Below are 24,820 nucleotides of genomic sequence, written 5' to 3'. Positions count from 1 at the left end.
GACTATAAGAGGCACTGCCCATATTTCAAATGGCACACAGTACATGCATTTAATATACTGTACATTTGAGGTGTCTACATTGAATATGTTACATTAGAGGTGTAAATATGAATTTCAAGTTGCAAGTTGTCTTTTTGAAGTGAAGTTTTTTTAATTGAAGTTGTACAAGTGGTGGTTTTGGAAGTAAAAAATAGCCTGAACGTCTCCCTACTGCCACCGTGCAGGTTCAATGTTTGGGCTGGTTGTTGAACAACCATTGTCCAGTTCCTACTCATGTAATGTGACTGCAGTGGGGTGGCCAACTGCAGAGATGGGGGTGGAGTGTATATAAGAGTGTGTGCGCGTTTGTGTGTATGTAAAGTCCCTTTAAAAGAAAACACACACATTGCAAACCCTACATCATCAGCTGTGTCCGGTAAGCCCTCCCCACTTCTCCCTCCTCCCATTGCTACCCACCCCCTCCCTCAATGAAGGTGGGAGGCGCCAGTGCATCATCTTGGGCCGTCTGCCATTTTATTGTTTTTGGGGGAAAAAGGAGGGGTGGAGAACGAGGTTTTTTCTCTCCTCTTTCGCCCTGCGCACGTGCTCTGATGCGGACCCCGATGTCAGACACCCGCGCCCCCTCCTCAGCTTCTTCCTCCTCCTCCTCTTCGTCGTCCTCCTCGGGCAGTTCCCGCTAAGGAGCGTTGCCGGTAAAAGCCAGTTTGAGTTGAAGGCGATGCTGCATGCGGATGCTAGGATGTTGTTGCCGGGAGACCACGATGCTGTCGTGTGTGCGTCGTGTGTGTATGTGGTAATTCCTGCTAGCTTGCCGTGTGTGCTGGGTGACATACATACTGTACATGCATGTGTGAGCGTGTGTATGACCTTGTCCCCGTCTGCTAACATGGGGTGTGTTTGCCGATGTGTGTGAAAAGTGAGTAATGGCAATGTTTGTGTGTATAAACAAAACTACTGTAGTGTGTTTTGGAAAGCAGTCTTTAAAAAGGTTGGATCAGTTCAATTAGTTTTGCTGTATGGTAAATACTTTTTTGTTTTATTTGTCATGTTTTTTGCTGTGCGCGCGAGACCCATCTTAGAAATATCCTAAATCACTTAACCCTTTCGGGGACAGTGGTCACCACAGTGGACCGCTATTCAAAAGTTGACACTTTAACCCTTTATTGGGCTAATGACTATTTTTAGTCATTAAAAATACTTAAATATTAACAATTATTATTATCATTATTATATACTTTTTCGGTAACACTTTACAATAAGGGGTCCTTAATTAACATTAGTTAATGCATTTTTAGACAGTAACTCATCTTTAAGTAACATGACAATAATTCATTTAATCCCTTATCTAACATTTATTAATATATTACTTAGCATGAGTTAATGCATTAGTTAATGCATTTTAAGACAATAGCTAATGTTTAAGTAACATTACAATAATTAATATAATTGCTTATCTAACATTTATGAATATATCAATTAACATGAGTTAATGCATTAGTCAATGCATTCGTTAATGCATAACCAGACAGTAACTAATAGTTTGGTAAAATTAAAAATATATATAGGGTTAAGGTTTAGGGTTAGGGTTTGTTAACTTAAGCATTTATAATTTCTTAGTTAAGGCACACATGTGCTAAACTTTACACTAAGGGTCCAAAAAGCATTTAGTAATGGTTAGTAAAGGTTGGGGGGGGTAACTTAAGCATTTATGATTTCTTAGTTAAGGGACACATGTGCTACACTTTACAATAAGGGCCCAAAAAGCATTCAGTAACTGTTAATAAAGGTTAAGAGGGGGGAACGTATGTATTTATAATTTCTTAGTTAGGGGTTCGTGTGCTACACTTTACAATAAGGGTCCAAAAAACATTCAGTAATGGTTAATTAAGGTTAATTAATACTTATGAGGTACATTCACGAGAAATAATACCATACTTAAGGTTAGGTTAGCAACACCCAAGGACTCACAGAGCAATGTTTCTCATTTTACAATAACATAATCACTTACTAGTACCAGTATACATCAATAACTATTTATTAATGCGCTAATGTATATGTGAATTAATGTTAAGTAATGTAAGGACTCACAGAGCAATGTTTCTCATTTCAAAATAACAATCACTTACTAGTACCAGTATACATTAATAACTATTTATTAATGTACTAATGTATATGTGAATTAATGTTAAGTAATGTATTGTATATATTATATATTTTAACCTAACCTTAAGTATGGTATTATTTCACGTGAATGTACCTCATAAGTATTACTTAACCTTAATTAACCATTACTGAATGTTTTTTTAACCTTGTGTCCCTTAACTAAGAAATTATAAATGCTTACGCTAACAAACCCTAACCCTAAACCCTAACCTTGTATAGGCCTATATTTTTTTTTTATTTTACCAAACCATTAGTTACTGGTTATGCATTTACTAATGCATTACCTAATGCATTGACTAATGCATTAGGTAATGCATTAACCCATGTTAAATAATATATTAATAAATGTTAGATAAGCAATTATATTAATTATTGTAATGTTACGTAAACAGTAGTTATTGTCTGAAAATGCATTAACTAATTTTGATTAAGGGACCCTTCTTGTAAAGTGTTATCATTTTTTCTTATTAAAAATTATCATAGTTTGTATATTAATTTTGTACAATATATATGAATTAATACAATGTTAATACAAGCTAAATTAATTACATTAAATTGAATAAAAACAGAAGTAACGTTATAAAGCAGTTGTTGTTTTTTTTCATTGTATTTAACTTATTGTATGCCATTGGCAGCGATAGACGTCCAATCCATCTTGACTGGGAGGGGCATATGAAGGAACCGTTCAGGCATTAATGCAGCTCAAATTGCATTGATGTTGGCAACTGATTGTTTCTGCATTTTGTGGTTTCTTTTCCTTCATTTTCCTCATGACAATACCCCTTAAAGTTTCAACAGGGTTCAAGGCAGGTAAGTTTGCCGGCCAATCAAGTACTGTTTATTCGATGAGTATTAAACCAGGTATTGGTAGTTTTGTCTATGTGAGCAGGTGCTAAATCCTGCTGGAAATTAAAATCGTTGTACCTCCAATAAGCTCTACAGTTTTACACCAGCAAGGAACAGGTCCAATATTACAGTTAGATATACCCAAGAATTTCTAAGCATGTAAGAAGGAACTATTCTGAAGTGACCTTCGATGTGCCCTGATCTAAATCCTATTGAACATGTGTGGAAGGAACTGAAGCAATGCATTTAGGCACAATGCAAAACAACTGGAGCAGTTTGCTCATGAATAGCGGGCCGAAGTACCTGCTGAGAACTGCAGTAATCTAATTGAAAAATCGTTTCATTGCAATGATTGAGTCAGATGGTTGTGCAAGGGTACTACAGTATTTTTTCAAGTATTTGTTTCATGAGTTTTTTTTTTTCTTTTAATTATTCTGTTGAACCGATATTTAAAAGCAATATCTATTTTTTTATGGTCATGAAGTTATTTTCATAACTTTAATTTAATGTTAAGATTTTTTGTTAGGGATAAGCATGAAAATATAACTTACCGTAATCAATTAATGCTCAATTATTTTTCTTCCTTTTATTTTCATTATATTTGTATATAGAACTTTGTTAGTTCGTGGTTAGTTATCCATTACTTGTGTATCATTATTTTTATTATTATTTTTATTACGTAAAAACTTTTGGATTTTGAATTTGTATTGGTTAATAATCAATTATTGATTATAGGTGGGGGTTTTTTGCCTTATATTTTGTATTCATATATTTCTGTATCAAACTTTTTTACTGTATGCTTTTGCTGTAATGTGATTTTCGTTCTCTTGTAGGAAATTACTAATTTTTTTTTTTTTTTCTAATGGAATATTTGTGTATTGTAATAATAATGACGTATTATTTTTTAAATTATTGCTGTTTTTATTTTTTTACTTCTGTTACCAGCCTCGTTTGAAAGACTAGTGGTGTCTAATGTGATACCTCCCTTTGTTGGTTGCTTTACAGTAGGGACATCATAAAACCTCTACAGCATTGGAACCTCACCACTTGATAATAGAATTGATTGATGACTTGATTGATCCCATTTTTTACAAGGTCTTCCTCTTTGTCCTTAGCTGGGCGACTGGGTGAACGAGAAGATGCTCATGGCGCGGGACGGAAACTGCGACGACACACAGAAGCTTCACAAGAAATGGCTCAAGCACCAAGCCTTCATGGCCGAGCTAGCGCAGAACAAAGAGTGGCTGGACAAGATCGAAAAGGTGAGTCCATCCGTCACCGCAATTTATACTGATACTGTATTCCCAGTCACAGCAGGCAGCATACTATGCACTGTCGAGGGTCTTTCATGGTCTTGTCATTCATTGTTTTGACTTACTATCCTGACTTTCCCCTTTCATTGCAGCAAGCTGCAAATCATCCATTGTCAGTTTTTGGCATGTTCGTGCAAACAATCTATGCCGCATATTTTCATACTAAAAGAAAAAAAAAATTGTTACAGTAAAATACTCGCGACTATAGTTACCAGAATCTTACTGTTAAAAATGTGAAAATCATAAAATTATATGTAAAACAAACAAAAAAAAAACAGTCTGGTGCTTCTGTAACCATTTTTTTAGGGCTGTCAAACAATTAAAATTTTTAATCGAGTTAATTACAGCTTAAAAATTAATTAATCATAATTAATCGCAATTCAAACCATCTATAAAATATGCCATATTTTTCTGTAAATTATTGTTGGAATGGAAAGATAAGACACAAGATGAATATATACATTCAACATACGGTACATAAGTACTGTATTTGTGTATTATAACAATAAATCAACAAGATGGCATTAACCTTATTAACATTCTGTTAAAGCGATCCATGGATAGAAAGACTTGTAGTTCTTAAAATATAAATGTTAGTACAAGTTATAGAAATTTTATATTAAAATCCCTCTTAATGTTTTCGTTTCAATAAAATTTGTAAAATTTTCAGTCAAAAAATAAACTAGTAGCCCGCCATTGTTGATGTCAATAATTACACAATGCAACATAGGTGCTGAAACCCATAAAATCAGTCGCACCCAAGTGCCAGCAGAGGGCGACAAAACTCCAAAAAACACAAGTAACAAGTGGACATTGCACTGTGCTGTCATTTTGATCTGTTTGAGCGGGGCATGTGTGTTAATTGCGTCAAATATTTTAACGTGATTAATTTAAAAAATTAATTTCCGCCGGTTAACGCAATCATTTTGACAGCCCAAATTTTTTTACATTACCTTTTTTGTAGATTTGTAGAGGTTTTTGCTGAAAATAATTGGTGAACAATTTGGCATTGTAATTATTTGAAACTGTGATCCATATGTAACTGGTCTTGATGGTGGTGGTGACATCACTTCACCCCCTTTTTTCATTCCTACATCACTATCTTGGCAGTCGAGTGTGCTAAGTACCGAGCTACTAAATAGGAGGAAGGTTGGAGGAAGTGCTATGTATATAAACTAGGGATGTCCCGATCAGATCACTTGATCGGAAATCGGGCCGATCGCGCCATTTTTCAGGGAATCGGAATCGGGTGAAAAGGATCAGGTTTTTAATTAAAAAATACATATATTTATGTTTTTCTGCTTCATGCGCGTACAGCCTCTCAATCTCCATCCTGCTGCTTTTCCTTGACAGCAGTGCAATAACCCTAACCCCCCCCCCCAAAAAAAAATACAAAACACAATGCTCAAGTAGGTCGAAATCTAGCGTAGGGCTACTGCACCTTAAAACATGTTTTTTTTTCTCCTTTAGATAACTGTTGTTGTTATTTGGTCGAAACAAATAAAAGTTGATTTGGTTTTATTTGACTTAGAACACATCTATAACTGAACAGTATGGACATGCAGGTGTTTTTTGGTAACCTATTGTGGGTCCTCAGTTTTGTCATTATTATTAGGGCCTGAGCACTAAGCGTGCGAAGGCCCTATTGTAATGCTAAGTTATAGTAATTCTTTGTTCCGCAGCCCCTTTGAGCTCAATTTGACCCCCTTAGAATGCTTCAAAATGCACCAAAATCGGCAGGCAGGTCAGGACAGGTGCAATCTTTGATACTGTGTAAAGACAAATTCCAAATACACAATAGAGCGCCCCCTAGCAGTCATTCTTTGTCCCGCCGACGCTTTGAGCCCTACTTTGACCCCCCTAGAATGCTTCAAAACTCACCAAATTCAACAGCCAGGTAAACACTGGTGAAAACTTTGCTAAAATGTAAAATGTAAAAAAAAAAAAAAATTTAAATCAAAATATGCGTCAATGTGTGTAGCGCCCCTGGGAACAAAACCAACACTTCATTTCATTTTTTTTTTTTTTTTTAAAGTGAAAGAGGTAACAACGCAAAGGTTAAAACTTAGAATACATCAGTACTATATAAATGGGATACCAAACGCGGTGCCCAGACTGCCGTTAGTACCGTATTGGCCCGAATATAAGACGGCCCTGATTATAAGACGACCCCCTCTTTTTCAAGACTCAAGTTTAAAAAAAGATTTTTTGAACACCAAATTAATTTTTAATACAGAAAATAATTACAGTACATCTGAAACAAATGATTATAACAATATATTTGAGAGAATGTTATTTTGCCTCATTCAAATCTTAATATCTGAACATTTAAATATGTAAACTAAAGTGCAATCACATTCGTAAATGAATGGCTTCTGGTTTCTGAAATGTAAATAAACTAATCTATTGTGATAAAACAACAAAATTGCAATAACTGCATTAACCTTCAAAGTGCAGTCTAACTGTAACTATAGTCTTGAAACAAATCTGAATAAGGGAAAACATTGCAATAAAATAATGTAAACTGGTTAAACCTGAGAGTAGCTGAGATCTGTCACGACAGAACATCGCGTCAATGATATCTGGTGCCATCTAGCGTCGTGAATGGGTATAACATCTAGACCGCGAATATAAGACGACCCCACTTTGTCAGTCTTATTTCAATGCAAAAAACAACGTCTTATTTTCGGGTCAATACAGTACTACATCCAGTTTCCTTTGGGTGGGAAGAGCGTGTCCGTGGGTGGGCAATGCCCACACCTGCTACCCCCCGGTAACGCCCCTGTTTGCACTGATTTCTCTACGGTCGTTTCCCTTAAAACAACAGTCAGTTTTTCTTCATCCTTCTTTTTTCACTGTAACAATACACACTTATTATAGTTCTATACGGAGTTATATGAGTTGGGAATCAAACTCGCGACTCATCAGCCACGAGACGCTCTCAGGAAATCGAAATGAGGTCGCACGTGCACTTTCTTCTGCGCCGCATCACGCTTTCTCTGCAGTGTGTGAGTGGGCACGGTTGAAACTGAACTCCCCCACTGGGAGCACAGAAAGAGAAAGAACGCCTGGTGGAAAACAATGACTTTACATCTAATGTGTTTATTGTATTTTCAGCCAAATAATAGGAAACATACCGTACTGTCTTTCCTTTGAGCATGTACCATTAGTGCCTATCAAGAGCTCTCTAATCAGAGAGGAGAAACATGTCCTGATTTAAGTGCCCCATCTTTGACGTAGATTGGACGTAATGTTTTTTTTTCTGTCCTGGAAGTGTCTCCTCTGAGAACCTGCAGACTATTTCCGTCTCAATACAGACGCACAAAAGGATGCTTTGAAAGCAACACAGCGCGGTGAACAAGTGATGCTTTGTGGGGCCTGAGAGTCATTGAGAGTACACCATCCACTTTGGAAGTAGAGATCTGAACAATAACTAGGTTGTGTTAAAAGTAGTTTCACAACTAGTAATTTTTTGGGATCCCATTGTTTAGTAATTAGAATTGGTCACAGCTCATTCAGACACACTGAATCAAAATGCTAGTATAATAATAGTTGACATAGTATTACCGTAGTCGACGTTGTGTTGAAAGCAACATTAGCTCTACTGTTTTTTTTTTTTCACATCAAGAGCCAGATTTGTCATGAATGACTGACGGGTTATTCACACTTGTGGGTAAATATTGACACGCGAGCTGTTACCAGCGTTAGCAGATGTCTGTCTGACATGCACAGATTACTACTTCCTGGTTGCTTCTGTCAAATGGCCATCTTATTTACTGTTTTCCATCTGTGCTCCGTACAATCTCTGGTCTACTCACAGAAGATGAACTACAATGTTAATTTATTTGTATTTCCTAGTAAACAATTGTGACTGTGAAGTAGCTGCAGATTTAGCTGAGTTAAACCTATACGGTATTCCGTGTGTCTTAAATGAGCATGTTTCTTTTAAGAGAAACAATCTGTAAAGACCTTGGTGTTTTATCAAATTGTATGTTTGTCTTCACGGGTTATTGCAGGGGTAGACAAAAAGGGAAATTCGGCTAGGTTCATACTACAGGTCTTAATGCACAAATCCGATTTTTTGCCATATCTGTTTTTTGGGCGTGCGCTTTCAGACTGCCTTTGTCCATTGAGACAGCTCAAGTATCACGCATGCGCACTAATTCACAGTCCGAGATGTGCTCAGCAAAGAGACCCGCATGCGCAGAAGCTTCAAAACAAATTACACATGCTAGCTGTATGTCATTCCAGAGTGATCATATTTTGATTTCCTAAAAGAGGACACAAATAACAGACATTAATTATCCCTGTTTAGTCTTATATTCAAAGTTTATATGCACTGATAGAACGCATACACTCACACACATGAGCCATGACTAGAGATGTCTCGATCTATCGGCATCCCGATCAATCGAGTCCGATCACGTCATTTTCAAAGTATCGGAATCGGCAAAAAAATATCGGACATGCCTTTTTTTTAATATATATATATATTTTAATTAAATCGTTTTCTAATTGTATTTAACGTTACAGACATAATATGTTACACTCATCCAGTGTCTTTAGTTTAGGCTTAAGGTAGGGTTATCAAATTTATCCCGTTAACGGCGGGAATTAATTTTTTAAAAAATTTATCACGTTAAAATATTTAATGCAATTAACGCATGCGCCACACGACCCACTCACGCATTGTCGCGTTCAATCTGTAATGGCACCGTTTTACCTATGTATAGAGCTAAAAGGCAGTGTAAAATGAGCCTTTTTTTAATTGGCTAAAGCCTTACAACACCTCTCCCTACGATTAGAAATATCGTGGGAAGCAATGTGGGGACCCTATGTTATTTCCCAACGCAGAGAAGATATATCAATTGGTACCACTACGCACAGTCATGGTTGCACTTCCCATCATGCATTTGGGCAGAACAGTTAAATGGCTACAGTATCATTTACTGAAAGCTCACAAATACACTAGATGGCAATATTTAGTCACAATATACAAAGTCACATTTATCCTTTAAGAATTACAAGTTTTTCTATCCATGGATCCCTCGCACAGAAAGAATGTTAATAATGTAAATGCCATTTTGAGGATTTATTGTCATAATAAACAAATACAGTACTTATGTACTGTATGTTGAATGTATATATTCATCCGAGTTTTATTCATTTTTTTCTTAACGCATTGTCAAAATGTATATGATCGGGGAAAATTATCGGGAATGATTGGAATTGAATCGGGAGCAAAAAAAAAAAGTAATCGGATCGGGAAATATCATTATCGGCAGATACTCAAACTAAAACGATCGGGATCAGATCAGGAGCCAAAAAACATGATCGGAACAACCTAGCCATGACGTGTGTGCGTGAAATGACGTGGTTGCGTCAGTTTGCCCCGGCCATGTGTGCAAAAATGAAATATTGCTCATTAGGCACACAGAATGAAAATCGAAAATTGTAAGGCTTATTCTTTTCTTCATTTTATTTTATTATGACTGTGGTCAAGCCCGCTTCGTGCTTAAAGCAGAGTTCAAGCTAGGCGCTAATGCTTACTTGGCCTGCTGTCCTCCGTGCCTCTTGCTCTTTGCTGACATAATTGCTGCATGAATTCCGATTTGGGAGTCTTGACAGTTCAGACCGCCAGTCACGTTCTAAAAAAATGTGGCCCAGATCGGATTTGAACCACATATGAAAGTGAATCAAATCGGATTTGAAATGGTCCACTTCTATGCGACTTGTCCCGTTCAGACCATCAAGTTAATCCCTGACTCGAGTCGGAAAAACACGAAAAAATTGGATTCATGCATTAAGACCTGTAGTATGAACCTAGCCTTAGCCACAGGCCCTGTGGGCCATTGGCTTTTGAAGTTCACTGGCCCCACTATCAAAACCACTGGCTTAGGTCAACACGTCAGTTATTTATCCCAATAATAGCAGAAAAGAACAATTTGCTTCAGCAACATGAACAATGTTTATTTTTTTTGCGGTAGATTGAATGAAAAGTGCAGCAAAACAGTGCAAAAACATGTATACAAACAAAAATAATCCTATTCCAACTCCATTTTCATATGCCGTACAATGTACAAAAAAGAGGCTCATGCAGCCAGTGGAGTGCTGTCACCCCACAGATTTTGAGTTCCTTGGTCACATGACGAGGAAGTTTTGCGCTAAAATGATTTTATAATTTTCATTATTTTTGTGTAACGTCTACATGTAACAAACTGGCTTATGGCATCAGCATTCACCCGTTTTCAACTTTACGGCGTTCACCAACCCGGAACACTAATAGCACAAACACCAAGCTTCCTTTCATCCCCTTACCGACCTCTGGAAGTGTCCCCCGGCTTGGTTGTCGTGGCAACAATTTGGAAGTCAAAGAGATGACTAAAGCAACTATGGCTAACGATTTTCAAACTAAACCGTCGTAATGATTATTTCCTCCGTAGTCACGTGGATGAATTATCACGTTATGTTCATACCGCAGGATTCATACTCGTTAACTTTTCTCTAACTTACTTGTCTGCATATGTGGGCATTGATCTGCACACCTCATAGTAAACCTCGGTTTTTTTTGTTGCATCGTAGCCGAGCCAATTCCAGCGGTCTCGCCACTGGGACTGAAATTTTCTCTCCATTTTCTTTTCCATATTGGATTTCGCTTTCCCTCAACTCCTCCGGTAGCTTACTCTTTCTCAAGTAGTCTTTTTTTTCCCCCGGTGCTTTGCCAGGTGCTCGGGGTTTCAAAAACATGTCGTCTTGTAGTATAACATTTGGTGTGTATTAAGATACTGACAATCAATCAGCAGCAATAATCAGGTTGCGCGCGTTCACATGGGAGCAAGCGAGCAAGCGAATGAGGTGTGTTTACCCCCTACGGAGAGCAACAGCTGCTGCATAAACTGTAAATGTTGTCTTTGATCGGGATAGCGTAACGTCATCAAAACACGGAAGCACTGGGAATTAATGCGAAGTAAAAAAAAATGTTTCTTTAATCGACGCATTATTTTTACTGGCCCCACCGTGCCAGTAGTGTGACTTCAACTTGGGAGCATTCTAGTGCCCCTGACAGTTTTAAATGTACGTCTGGCCCATCTACTGTACTACTATATTGTCAACCCCCGTATAAGTGTGACATAACCTGCCACATAAGACCAAATTAGGTGTCTGCACTAAACGGTTCTTCTTCCCGGCAGCAAATCTACTAGGAAGTGTTGGAGGCAGTCTTTCAGGTCCTCCACGTGTTCGTTTTCAATTCAGGTGAGACAGCTAGACCGGATTGCTGAATAAAAGACTGGATGCAAGAAATTATTACTGCGCAGTTTTAATTTCAGAAATTTCTGGGTGCATTCAATGACAGAACAAAAGCTGTGTAGAGAAATGCACACTGAACAGAGAGCTGCTTATATGCTGTACAGATAAGGAGGTGTGTCTGTTTGGTGATTAACTCATCTTACAAAATAGTTCATGAGCCTTGCTGGTTGGCAGTTAAAAGTCCATGATTATTGTTGGCAGTTAAAGTCCATGATTATCTGAGGCAAAACCAACTGTCAGCGGTTTTCTGTAAAAAAAAAAAAAAACAACTCCATTTATGGACATGAATGCATTAGGCGAGATGCATACTGACTTCAGAAGACAATTGTTGATTTAAATTACTAGAATTATTGACAATATTTGCTTAGCATGTGTCTGCATGTGAGCGTGTGGGGATGGAGTGTAGTTTCGGCCTACGCGGCCCTCCCACACTCACGAGACACATTTTTACAACAATTTACCATCGCTGCAGTGGACTTAATGCTGTATTGTTGCTGTTTTTCAGCCATTGAATGGCCATAACATTAGGTGCACCCATGAGATCCAATATAATTGTTTTACAGAAGATTTAATATTATTTTGCAAGTGGACTGCTACATCTAGAATATGTTCTTCCAGCAAATGGCATGGTGCATACAGTACATAAAAGGCTTTTCAAAATAATATTCATACCCAAAGGGAATTCTGTTTCGAGATTGAAGGAGATTTGAACTGTCACTATATCATATTAGCTAATGATGAATATTAGTGTCAATTCAAAGTGAGCCTAATTGTGAAGATGATTTGTCTGTTGATGTACCAAATGAAATAGTCTCAGTATGTGCTGTATTCTGACAACTAATATATTGTTAGCTATTGAATATAAATAATAATAATGCAATAAAAACAATTACATTTTCTTCCATTTTAGTTTAGTTTTTTAGTTGTTGTTTTTTTTTTTTTTTTGAGGGGGGGTAATTTTTGTTTTAAGTTTGTGTTTGTGTGTTAAATTGTTGTTGTTTTTTCAATACAAAGAGGTTTTTCTTGCTGGATTATTTTCATTGTTACAAATTAGTACCTTTTTATTTTAAATTCAGCTCTTATACAATGAGACTATCCACCTCCCAAAAAAATAAGCCTCCCCCCCCCCCCCCAAGATTATTTTTAATTGAAAATTATATCTATATTAATAGCATGAATTTCTTTTGATTAAACAACAACTATTTTTCTAAAGATAAAATTATTTTTACTCTTTTAGAAACTGCTTCTAAACAGATGATTTTCAAGTAAATAAATACAGTTTTCTGTTCACATTTTTTTGTTTGTTTGACATGCCCAGCATTTGGTTGGGGGGATGGTGGGACGGAGCCGGTGTGTAAGTGAGTGTGTGTCTTTCTGTAATATATTGGTACATCCGCACTCCCTTCCCCCAAACCCTTATCACTATACTCTCTCCCTTTCATCTGTAGCCCCCTTCAGGCATACACAGACCCACACTCACAAATGTACATGTGTTCTGCCCTTGTCTTCATTAGAAAAATCCAGTCCCATAAGACATATACAGTCGTAATTGCTATTGACATATGACATTGGGGTCCCGCAGGAGGGCCAGCACTTGATTCAGGAGAAACCTGAGCTGAGCCCGTTGGTGCGTCAGAAGCTGGAGGAGATCCGTGAATGCTGGTTGGACCTAGAGAGCACCACGCAAGCCAAGGCCCAACAGCTTTTCCAGGCCAACAAGGCGGACCTGTTGGCTCAGAGCTACCGTAGCCTGGACCAGAGGCTTGGCCAGATGGAGGGCCAGCTGGCCTATGTGGACCGTGGTCACGACTTGGCTACTGTCAACAGGCAACTTAAAAAACTGCAGGTCGGTACCATGTTTTGTTGTTTTCCTCCATTTTTTAAAAAACATTAAGTCACCTTTATTTTCCTCGTTTTGACTAATTGAGGAACACGTACAATTATTAAGATGCTGATTGACATAATGTGTTGATACAGTGGTATGAAAAAGTATCTGAAACCTTTGGAATTACATTTTTGCATAAAATCACCATCAAATGTGATCTGATCTTTGTCAAAATCACACAAATGAAAAAAACGGTGTCTGCTTTAACTAAAACAACCCAAACATTTATAGGTTGTCATGTTTTAATGAGGGTAGTATGCAAACTATGACAGAAGGGGGAAAGTAAGCAAGTGAACCATCACATTTAATATTTTGTGCCCCTCTCCCTTTAGCGGCAATAACTTCAACCAGACGCTTCCTGTAGCTGCAGATCAGTCTGACACATTGATCAGGACTAATCTTGGCCCATTCTTCTCTACAAAACTGCTGTAGTTCAGTCAGATTCCTGAGATGACTGGCATGAATCGCTGTCTTTAGGTCATGCCACAGCATCTCAATGGGGTTCATGTCTGGAAATTGACTTGGCCACTCCAGAACGTGTATTTTGTTCTTCTGAAACCATTCTGAAGTTGATTTACTTGTGTGTTTTGGATCATTGTCTTGTTGCAGCATCCATTCTCTTTCTTAATTCATTCTTCCATTATAGATTGCAAGTCGTCCAGGCCTTGAGGTAGCAAAACAGTCCCAAATTATGATGCTCCCTCCCCCATGCTTCACGGTGGGGATGAGGTGTTGTTGTTGGTGAGCTGTTCCATTTTCCTCCACAAATGGCGTTCTGTGTTACTCCCAAACAATTCAACTTTGGTTTCATCAGTCCTCTAAATATTTTGCCAAAACGTCTGTGGAGTGTCCAAGTGCCTTTTTGCGAACATTAAACTAGCAACAATGGGTTTTTTAAAGACAGCAGTGGCTTCCTCTGTGGAGCCCTCCCATGAACACTATTCTTGGCCATAGTTTTATATATAGTTGATGTGTGCAGAGAGATATTGGACTGTGTCAGTGATTTCTGTAAGTCCTTAGCAGACACTCTAGGGTTCTTATTCACCTCTCTGAGTATTCTGCGCTGAACTCTTGGCGTAATATTTGGTGGACGGTCACTCCTTGGGAGAGAAGCAACAGTGCCAAACTCTCTCCATTTGTAGACAACTACTCTGACTGTTGATTGATGAACATCCAGACTTTTAGAGATGGTTTTGCATCCTTTCCCAGCTTTATACAAATCAACAGTCATCATCCTTGATCGCATGTCTTCAGACAGCTCTTTAGACTGAGCCATGATGCACATCAGACAATCCTTCTCATCAAGAAATTTCTTACCAGGTGTGTGTTTTATAGTGGGCAGGGCAGCCTTAAACCACTCATCAGTGATTGGGCACACACCTGACTTAAAATGTTTGGTAAAAATTGGTTTCAATCGCCCTTTAAGTCTCCTTTGGCAGAGGGTTCACTTACTTATTTTTCCCCTTTCTGTCATTGTTTGCATTCTATCATCATTAAAATATAAAAAACCTATAAATGTTTGGGTGATTCTAGTTACAGCAGACACTGTATTTTCATCTGTGTGAGTTTGACAAAGATCAGATCACATTTGATGATGATTTTATGCAGAAATGTGAGAAATTCCAAAAGGTTCAGATACTTTTTCATACCACTGTATGATGAAACCAGGTTATGTATGTTCTAGGGATGTGCCGGTCACGTATTTTTGCGTCTGAGTCCGACTCACTGATCCGAAAAAAAAAAGTATTGTTTAAAAAAAAAAAAAAAAAAGTTTTAAACATGTTATTGTCCCACCGTGCCACCTTCATAATGTGAATTATTTTTAAACAAGAATAACGTAGAAAAATGCTTGTCTTTATTAAATGCTTCATTGAGTGAGTCCACTCAAATCTGCTCACACTGCTGAGAACAGCCTCTCACTTACACAATGAGTTGCCACAGCACACTACCCCTAGTGTTTAACAAGCTAAACGGTGAATGACACATTAATCCCCTTTGATGGTAGCGCTACCAAACTTCTCTGGCAAGATCAAAGCTAGAAACCTGTCAATCATCATTAACTTTAAAAAGCTAGCACCAGGGCACTGCTGAGTGCTGACCAAGAAAAGGGTTAGGGTTAGGTAGAGGATAACTGTGTTGGTTGTCACATGGGTTTTTTTGTCACACTTGCTACAACTCGAACACCAGAGGGTGGTGTTTTGCAATATTTTTATTGGAATGATCATAATTACACCAATTAAAAAATATATATTGTTTTAACAGAGCCATATGTAAGATTGGTGGCCAAAAATGGTACTGCAACCAGGATCAAAATATTGAAGAGCACAACCTTTGGGCTCCCAGACAAGTGCTTTGCAATGGAGACTCAAACTGCGTTACCATACTATTGCTGCAATATAATCAGAAAACACAGAGGCTAACAAACTCCACACTAACAATAACAATGATCATGTGAACTACAGTTGTCCGATATTATCGGATAGACAATAATATCGGCCGATAAAAGCATTTTAAAATGATATCTGATATCGTCATCTTTTTTTCATTTTCGGTTTTGGGCCAATATGAATATGGAAATATTGTCATGTCCACTTATTTCCTGCCTTTTTTTCTGGGTGGGGGGGGGGGGGGGGGGGGGGTTCACCCCTATCTGGCGCTTAGTGTAATTAGTTTTGTAAAGTTCCGGCAATTTCTGCTGACGAAATCATATGTCGACGCGAGCTGATTGCGAATAGAGGGAGCTAAATACAATGTTGCCAACCCCCCAGTAAGGAAGGTAGCGATTGGCACCCCTAAAAGTCTCTATATGATGTAATTACCTAACTTGCATGATTGGCAATTTGTATTTAATTGTAATAGATGCCAAAGAAGAGAGTAAAAACGTCGTGGGAGAAGCAAAGAGTAAAAAAACCCCACCAGAAAACGTCACAAGATTTGTCGCTAGTTGATTTTGACAAAAAGAAAGTCGCCAAGAGGCTTTGGAAGTCGCCAGATTTAGTGAGAAAGTCGCCAAGTTGGCAACACTGGCTAAATGGACGAGCTACCGTCTGCAGCCAGTGTACCAGAGCAGTGCTTGCCAACTCACCGCGTTTGTGCCTTATACAAGCATCGCTTGTAAGTTAGATTCTTTATTTGGTTTTTATATTCACGTGCATTGTGTAGTATATTGGAGATGTGTATATTTCGTTTTGTTTGCGTTCGTGGTAAAATGTGGTTACATTATTTCATTGCTTGCCAGCTCTACTACCAGTTGCTATTGTAATTGATACGTGGTATGAACTGTACTTTGCTTTATTTTGTGACTATTTCATATCATTGACGCAATGTTTTGTTTTCAGTTTGACAAAAAAACATCAGTGCTCTTGTCAGGAGAAAGATGACCACAGTAAAGCCAATTCAAATTTATTCAAGCGTCTGACTTCTCTTTAGAACTTGATTTGTTCGCTATCTGCCGATATGTGTACCTATACACACACTGAAGACAGAAAAAGTGCCTAATTGGCACTTTGCACTTGCACTTGATCCAAAAACGGATGCACTTTTTTTCATTTGAACAACAAATATAGTGGCACTTTTTCCATTACTTCAGTTGAAGTTGTTCTCCTATTTATCACAGAACATTTGTTAGTAGTTACATTTATCATTAGTAAAGCATCCAGTCGGGCATCACAATAAAATTAGCCATAATATGTTAAGTCCAAGACCGCAGAGTATGGCAATATCAGGATACAGGTATCAAATTGCACCGGGGTTAAGTTGGTGCACAAATATCAATCTGGTCTTTGTTCCTGATGCCTGCCTTCAGAGCATGGAGTGCCAAATGGAGGAGTGGTACCAGGAGGTTGGTGAATTGCAGGCTCAGGCGGCCGCCGTCCCGCAGCAGACCCGAGCCAAAGAGACCGTGGCTGAGCAGCAGGCGGCAGTTGAGGCTCGCATGGTGCGCCTGATAGAACCCCTCAAGGAACGCAGACGCCTGCTTCTTGCTTCCAAGGAGGTGCACCAAGTGGGACGAGACCTGGAGGATGAGATGGTGAGTATTGTTGTGAATACCGTTGGACTAATTGCTAATGTCACTGTGTCTGGACTTCTTTTTAAAGCTTTTTTGAAACACAGCTATTGTGCTTTTTTAAGCACGAGGTGCTGCAAAAGGAGCACAGGAGAGAAGCGAATAACATGAGTTTGATGGAAAGATGTTATATGACACTGTGAATCAGTTAGTATCTCTATAAAACACGGATGGGTTGTGATTGATGTGTCGTTTTTGTGTTGTAGTTGTGGGTGCAGGAGCGCCTCCCACTGGCCATGAGTCAGGAACATGGATCCTCCCTGCAGTCGGTGCAGCAGCTCATGAAGAAGAACCAGGTGGGACCATCGCAATCTCTGTTTCGGGTCTCAAAACATTAATGCAGGTGTGGGAAATATATGGCATGCCAATCAAATGCTGCCTGCTCCAATTTTACTCCGGAGTGTCTACATTGAACAGAGTCCTTTTTTAAGTTTGATGTTGCTGTTTGTTAAAACACTTAAATACAGTATGCATTTAACACAGTTTTAACAGAATAGGTAACTGAATTGTGATTTTATATTTCTATAAAGATTTAAATGAATGAAAATTAATCATTCTATTTTATTTCATGCATTTTATTTACTTTTTTGTTTGTTTATTGAATATATACTATCTCAAAAACCAAAATATTTGTAAATATTTGTATTAAAGAATTGGTCAGTTAAAATATACTACTTAAAAATTCTATAAAATTATACCATTCAAAAATATACCAATATATTATTATTATTACATATTTTACACAAACACTTTCTTGTGATGTCTTTTTAAAAAAAAAAAACTGGCGCATCTGACTCTTTTTTATAATCAAATGTGGCCTTTGTGTCTCTAAAGTTAGTCCGTCTGTTTTTTTCCTTGCAGACCCTGCAAAGGGAGCTTCAGGGCCACCTCAGCCATGTAGAGGAAGTTTTGGAGCGTGCTGCCATCTTTGCTTCAGTCCGCAGCCCTGAAGCCAACGCTGTGCGAGCAGGCCACGAGCAGCTGTCCCAACTTTGGGCGCTTCTCTGGGCGGAGACGGAGCGTCGGCAGCTGATGCTGGACGCCATGTATCAGGCGCAGCAGTACTACTTTGACACGGCCGAGGTGGAGGCCTGGCTCAGCGAACAAGAGCTGAACATGATGAACGAGGAGAAAGGAAAGGTTAAAAAGAAATTATGTACAACCAGTACAACCTCACAATCATCGTACAATAATGAGCCTTATCAGAGGTTATATCATTAAAACTCTTCCTTTGTTATCACCTTGGTTTTCTTCCAGGACGAGCCGAGCACCTTGCAGTTGCTAAAGAAGCACCTGGTCCTGGAGCAGACCATCGAAGACTACGCTGAAACTATCGGCCTGCTGTCTCAGCAGTGTCGCCAGCTTCTGGAAATAGGACACCCCGACTGGTTAGCAAATGCACACACGTATTAAAAACTAAAACCTTAAATTACTTTGACTTTTTTATACGTTTTGAAACAACTGGAAACCTTGAAACAGAAACTTTTAAAAACAACTCTAGATTTTAAAAAGACATTGCAGAACCTGAAATGAACTATGGTAGCGCCTCTTGAGACTTTTCAGACAAGCTTTTCAGAACCAACTCTAGATTATATCGACTTTTTGGACCAATGAAGTCTTTTGAGACTTCCAAAACAAAAAAGAGATTCTTTTAATATTTTATGGACCAAGTAGAGAATATTTCAATTCATTTTATTAATTTATTTATATAGCACAATTCAACACAAGGCATTTTAGACCAACTAAGCAGTTTATAGGGACTTTATCGGCCAACAGAAAATTATGTTGAGACTCTTGGCAATGTGAGACACATCAAACTTCACGTCATCAGTCCATCGCAGGCCCCCCCCCAATAAAAAAATAAATAAATATACGCTGTCCCGATCCAATCGCGTAGTCTCACTCTCCCTCCTGCTCTTTTTCTTGGTCAGGCAGTGCTCTGGAGTTGCTTATTAATGTTAAAGATGATTGACAGACGTTAAGGTTTGATCTTGCCTGGAAGCCGAAACTTCAAAGCGTCGCATGTGTCAATCATCGTTTAACTTCTTACACAGTTCATAAGCAACTCATTGTGTGTAAGTGAGCAACTTGAGCGGATTTGAGTGGACTCACCCAATGTGTACTTGTACTTTATTGTTGTTTAATTGAAAATAATTCGGGTGGACAGTAACATGTTTAAAACATCATAATTATTTCATTTGAAGTGGATAAAAACCATTGATTAAACTAGATATACATGCATACATACACACATATACAGTGGGGCAAATAAGTATTTAGTCAACCACCAATTGTGCAAGTTCTCCTACGTGAAAAGATTAGAGAGGCCTGTAATTGTCAACATGGGCAAACCTCAACCATGAGAGACAGAATGTGGGAAGAAAACTGAAAATCACATTGTTTGATTTTTAAAAAATATATATTTCGAAATTAGAGTGGAAAATAAGTATTTGGTCACCTACAAACAAGCAAGATTTCTGGCTGTCAAAGAGGTCTAACGGTCAAATAGGTCTTACGAGGCTCCACTCGTTACCTGTATTAATGGCACCTGGTTTAACTCATTATTGGTATAAAAGACACCTGTCCGCAATCTCAGTCAGTCACACTCCAAACGCCACTATGACCAAGACCAAAGAGCTGTCAAAGGACACCAGAGACAAAACTGTAGACCTGCACCAGGCTGGGAAGACTGAATCTGCAATAGGTAAAACGCTTGGTGTAAAGAAATCAACTGTGGGAGCAAATATTAGAAAATGGAAGACATACAAGACCACTGATAATCTCCCTTGGTCTGGGGGTCCATGCAAGATAACAAGAACAGTGAGTAAAAATCTCAGAACCACACGGGGGGACCTAGTGAATGACCTACAGAGAGCTGGGAACACAGTAACATAGGCTACTATCAGTAACACAATGCGCCGCCAGGTGCTCAAATCCTGAGCTGCCAGACGTGTCCCCCTGCTGAAGAAAGTACACGTCCAGGCCCGTCTGCGGTTCGCTAGAGAGCATTTGAATGATCCAGAAGAGGACTGGGAGAATGTGTTATGGTCAGATGAAACCAAAATAGAACTTTTTGGTAGAAACACAGGTTCTCGTGTTTGGAGGAGAAAGAATACTGAATTGCATCCGAAGAACACCATACCCACTGTGAAGCATGGGGGTGGAAACATCATGCTTTGGGGATGTTTTTCTGCAAAGGGACCAGGACGACTGATCTGTGTAAAGGAAAGAATGAATGGGGCCATGTATCGAGAGATTTTGAGTGAAAATCTCCTTCCATCAGCAAGGGCATTGAAGATGAGACGTGGCTGGGTCTTTTAGCATGACTATGATCCCAAACACACAGCCAGGGCAACAAAGGAGTGGCTTCATAAGAAGCATGTCAAGGTCCTGGAGTGGCCTAGCCAGTCTCCAGATCTCAACCCCATAGAAAATCTGTGGAGGGAGTTGAAAGTCCGTGTTGCCCAACGACAGCCCGAAAACATCACTGCTCTAGAGGAGATCTGCATGGAGGAATGGGCCAAAATACCAGCAACAGTGTGTGAAAAGCTTGTGAAGAATTACAGAAAACGTTTGGCATCCGTTATTGCCAACAAAGGGTACATAACAAAGTATTGAGAGGAACTTTTGGTATTCACCAAATACTTATTTTCTACCATGATTTTCAAATAAATTCTTTATGTGTGTGAAAATGTGATTTTCTGGGGGGGGTTTCACATTCTGTCTCTCATGGTAGAGTTCTCATGTTGACAATTAAAGTCGTCTCTAATATTTTCAAGTGGAAGAACTTGCACAATTAGTGGTTGACTAAATACTTATATGCTCTGCTGTATATGTCCAAAGAAGTTTTTTTTTAGTTATTATTAATTAAATATGTCTTATATGTATATTTTTTAAATCCTAAATCTGAATAAATACATTGAACACACACACACACAAAAAAAATGGGGGGGGCGCTACGTCACGGTTTTTCACTTATCGCCACAGGTTCTGGTCCCCATTAACTGCGAAAAACGAGTGATCACTGTAACTAATAGCCTTTAAATATGATTTTAGACAGAAAGAATAACAATAAATGTTGTTTCTGAATCTTTAGACTTTTTAGATAACTTAAAGTCTCAAGAGACATTTTGGAAAACCTGAAGTGTCAGGAAAAATCAGTACACTTTTTATGTAAACAAGATTGTGTGACCTATTCTGTTTCGGGCACAGTGAGCAGATCAGCAAACGTCAGTCGCAGATGGACCGTTTGTACGTGTCGCTGAAGGATCTGGTGGAAGAACGCAAGAGTCGCCTGGAGCAGCAGTACTGGCTCTACCAGCTCAATCGTGAGGTGGACGAGCTGGAACAATGGATCGCTCAGAGGGAGGTGGTGGCCAGCTCGCCCGAGCTGGGACAGGACTTTGAGCATGTCAACGTGAGTTTAGACACAAAGGATTTATCATCAGCTGCATCACTTGTATAAATGGTAGATTTATTAGACTGGAGATCTCATATCTTTTTCCAGTTGCTTCAGGAGAAGTTTACAGAGTTTGCGTCAGAGACGGGCAGCACGGGCCAGGAACGCGTGACGGCTGTCAACCAGATGGTGGACGAGCTGATCGACTACGGCCACGCCGAGGCTGCCGTCATCGCCGAGTGGAAGGACGGCGTCAATGAATCGTGGGCTGAACTGCTGGAGTTGATGGAGACACGGACACAGATGCTGGCCGCCTCACATCAACTGCACAAGTTCTTCGCTGATTGCCGAGAGGTGAGGTCACTACATTGCTCAATGTTGTTGCAAAGAAACCTATGAAGTCGCAACTGAGGGCATCGCATGAAAACTCTATTCAGGGAGTGACAAAGGCTTAAACCTTGAAAGCAACATATACGATGTTTACAGGTTTTGTCTCAGATCGAAGATAAACACCGCAGGTTACCGGAAGTGCGCAGTCGTCAGACCAGCACGGCCAACACCAGTACGCTGCAGAGGCTGCTGCGTGGCTTCGAGCAGGATATCCAACTGCTGGTCACGCAGGTACAGCATCTGCCCAATCCGATCAAGTGATCGGAGAACATGCCTGATCACATCATTTTCAGAGGATCGTAATCGGGTAACAATGATAGGATTTTTAAAGTGTATTTTTATTTTTTAAGTATTAGCTCATTGCCTGCCATTGCTGGCAATGGACGTCCAATCCATTTTGGCGTCTGAAGAAGAAAAAAGTCAATTTTGTCTTTTTACAGATTCTTTTATTCTCTTAACGAACAGGAGATGACGACACACAGTTCAGGAACAAAAAGAAAGCAATTATCCCCTTAGAGATATACATTATTAAGCAAAGAGTAATTAAAAGCTGGCCGGCCAGGACAAACGTCCCCGAGAGCCTCACGCAGGTGCCCCAAGTCGATCTGCCCCAACCTCCGAGATAATGCAGTTTATATTTGTCCTTGTAGCAGGGGGCATGCTAGAGCCAGCATCTTTATGAGAAATGGTGGAAAAAGACTTAAGTGAAGAAAATGTAGGGAAATAAATGAACTTGGACAACAACAAAAACGTGATCACTCAATGTCAGCCTTGCCAGATGAAATGGATTTGATGTCTTTACTGTATCTGTGAATGGCAGGGACTGAGTTAAGGGCTTCTATCAACAAAATAATCAAGAGGTATAAGGATATTGAAAAAGGAAAAGATAAATACTGTATGCACAGTACGCTTTATACTACTGTAATTTTCAGACTAAGGCGCACCTGACTATAAGCCACGACCCACCAAATTAGACACAAAAACCACATTTGTTCATAGATAAGCCGCACTGGAGTATAAGCCGCAGCTGTCCTCACTGTATTATGGGATATTTACACCAAAAGATATTAACCGGTATCACTTTATTTGACAGCGGCATCATAAGACTGTCATAAGATCAAGTTAACCACCATGAAGCTTTTAACCAATTGGCTGAAAAGCTCCATTATTTCAAGAAATTTCATTTGGCCATCACTGCTCCCTTGAGGGAGACAGTTAACCTCTGCTGCCACCTGCTGTCAACACGATTGTCCTCAACATGCCTCCTAGCATGCATTGCAGCGCTACAAATGTAAATAACAATCAAAATTCATGTTCTGTGATAATTATTTCTTCAGTTTCTGTCCCAGTTGTTTCATTAATTGCTAGTTATGGTATTTGGAAACAATTTATTCGACAGTGGTGCCGGAATCGGCAGATCCTCAAAATCCGGTGACCCGGACTCACATGCAAAAATATGTGATTGTAACATCCCGATCTATAACAGTAAATGGTTAGGGATCTTCCTTCCTTGCGGTTCTAAAGACATCACATTCCATCAGGTGCGCCAGCTTCAGGAGAGTGCGGCCCAGTTGAGGACGGTGTATGCCGGCGATAAGGCTGAAGCCATTGCATGCAGTGAACATCAGGTCGTGCAGTGCTGGAAAGAGCTGCTCACCTACTGTGAGGACTGTCGACTGCAGATCACCACAGAGACGGACAAGCTCAGGTTCTTCGGATTGGCCCGTGATCAGATCATGTGGATGGATTCCATTCTCTGCCAGATCGACACGGGAGAGAAGCCAAGGTCTAAAAATCATACAATGTTTTAATAAATTTTGTCTTCGCATTGATAGTGTACCAAGGGGGTGAAAATTAGGATTTCAATACTCATTTTGGGGTTCAATCTTGAGGTGGGCTTTTTAAAAAGAGTTAAGAGTTTTAAGCCACTGCTTAGGTGCGGGTTTTAAATTTGTTTTACAAGTCTGGATTATAGGACAAGCTAGGGGTTTTAAATCATGTTTTTAATCCTTTATTAAGTTTTCATGCAACGGCCAGTGTCATCAAATAGGTTGGGTTTCAAATTAGTCTTTCAAATTATGAATAGGATGGCAAATTAGTGTTGCAAGACAAGTTTGGCATTTAAAAGTACTGTAATTTTTGGACTATAAGGTACACCTGACTATAAGCCGCCACCCACCAAATTTGACACGAAAACGGCATTTGTTCATAGTTAAACTGCACTGGACTATAAGCCACAGCTATCCTCACTGTATTATGGGATATTAGCACCAAAAGATATTAACCAGTAACACCTTATTTGACATCGGCATCATAAGACTGCCATAAGACCAAATGAACCACCATGATGAATGAACCTTCATTGCTTCAAGAAGCTTCATTTGGCCATCAATGCTCCCTTGGGGGAGACAGTCAACCTCTGCTGCCATCTACTGTCGAAAATGTTGTCG

The 24,820-nt window shown here is 39.2% G+C and overlaps 1 protein-coding gene across 3 annotated transcripts in view; it reads left to right on the top strand.

Annotated features, from left to right (window-relative positions):
* Positions 1-24,820, top strand: part of LOC130917414 (spectrin beta chain, non-erythrocytic 4-like) — a 113,351-nt gene that overhangs the window by 67,434 nt on the left and 21,097 nt on the right. For 2 of the 3 annotated variants that reach the window (XM_057838795.1, XM_057838796.1), the window contains exons 25-34: positions 4,125-4,271; positions 13,213-13,476; positions 17,321-17,545; positions 17,788-17,877; positions 18,443-18,721; positions 18,839-18,969; positions 21,794-21,998; positions 22,089-22,334; positions 22,467-22,601; positions 23,912-24,156. In XM_057838795.1, the coding sequence (XP_057694778.1) occupies positions 4,125-4,271; positions 13,213-13,476; positions 17,321-17,545; positions 17,788-17,877; positions 18,443-18,721; positions 18,839-18,969; positions 21,794-21,998; positions 22,089-22,334; positions 22,467-22,601; positions 23,912-24,156 (1,967 nt within the window). Of the gene's footprint in view, positions 1-518; positions 693-4,124; positions 4,272-13,212; positions 13,477-17,320; positions 17,546-17,787; positions 17,878-18,442; positions 18,722-18,838; positions 18,970-21,793; positions 21,999-22,088; positions 22,335-22,466; positions 22,602-23,911; positions 24,157-24,820 lie in introns of those variants that run through there. The other variant, XM_057838797.1, reaches the window with a different exon arrangement.

Source organism: Corythoichthys intestinalis, chromosome 6 (genome assembly GCF_030265065.1).
Source record: "Corythoichthys intestinalis isolate RoL2023-P3 chromosome 6, ASM3026506v1, whole genome shotgun sequence".
Classification (NCBI taxonomy): Eukaryota; Metazoa; Chordata; class Actinopteri; order Syngnathiformes; family Syngnathidae; genus Corythoichthys; species Corythoichthys intestinalis.
The sequence above is the reverse complement of the archived record's forward strand: the minus strand, read 5'-3'. Positions and strand labels throughout refer to the sequence as shown.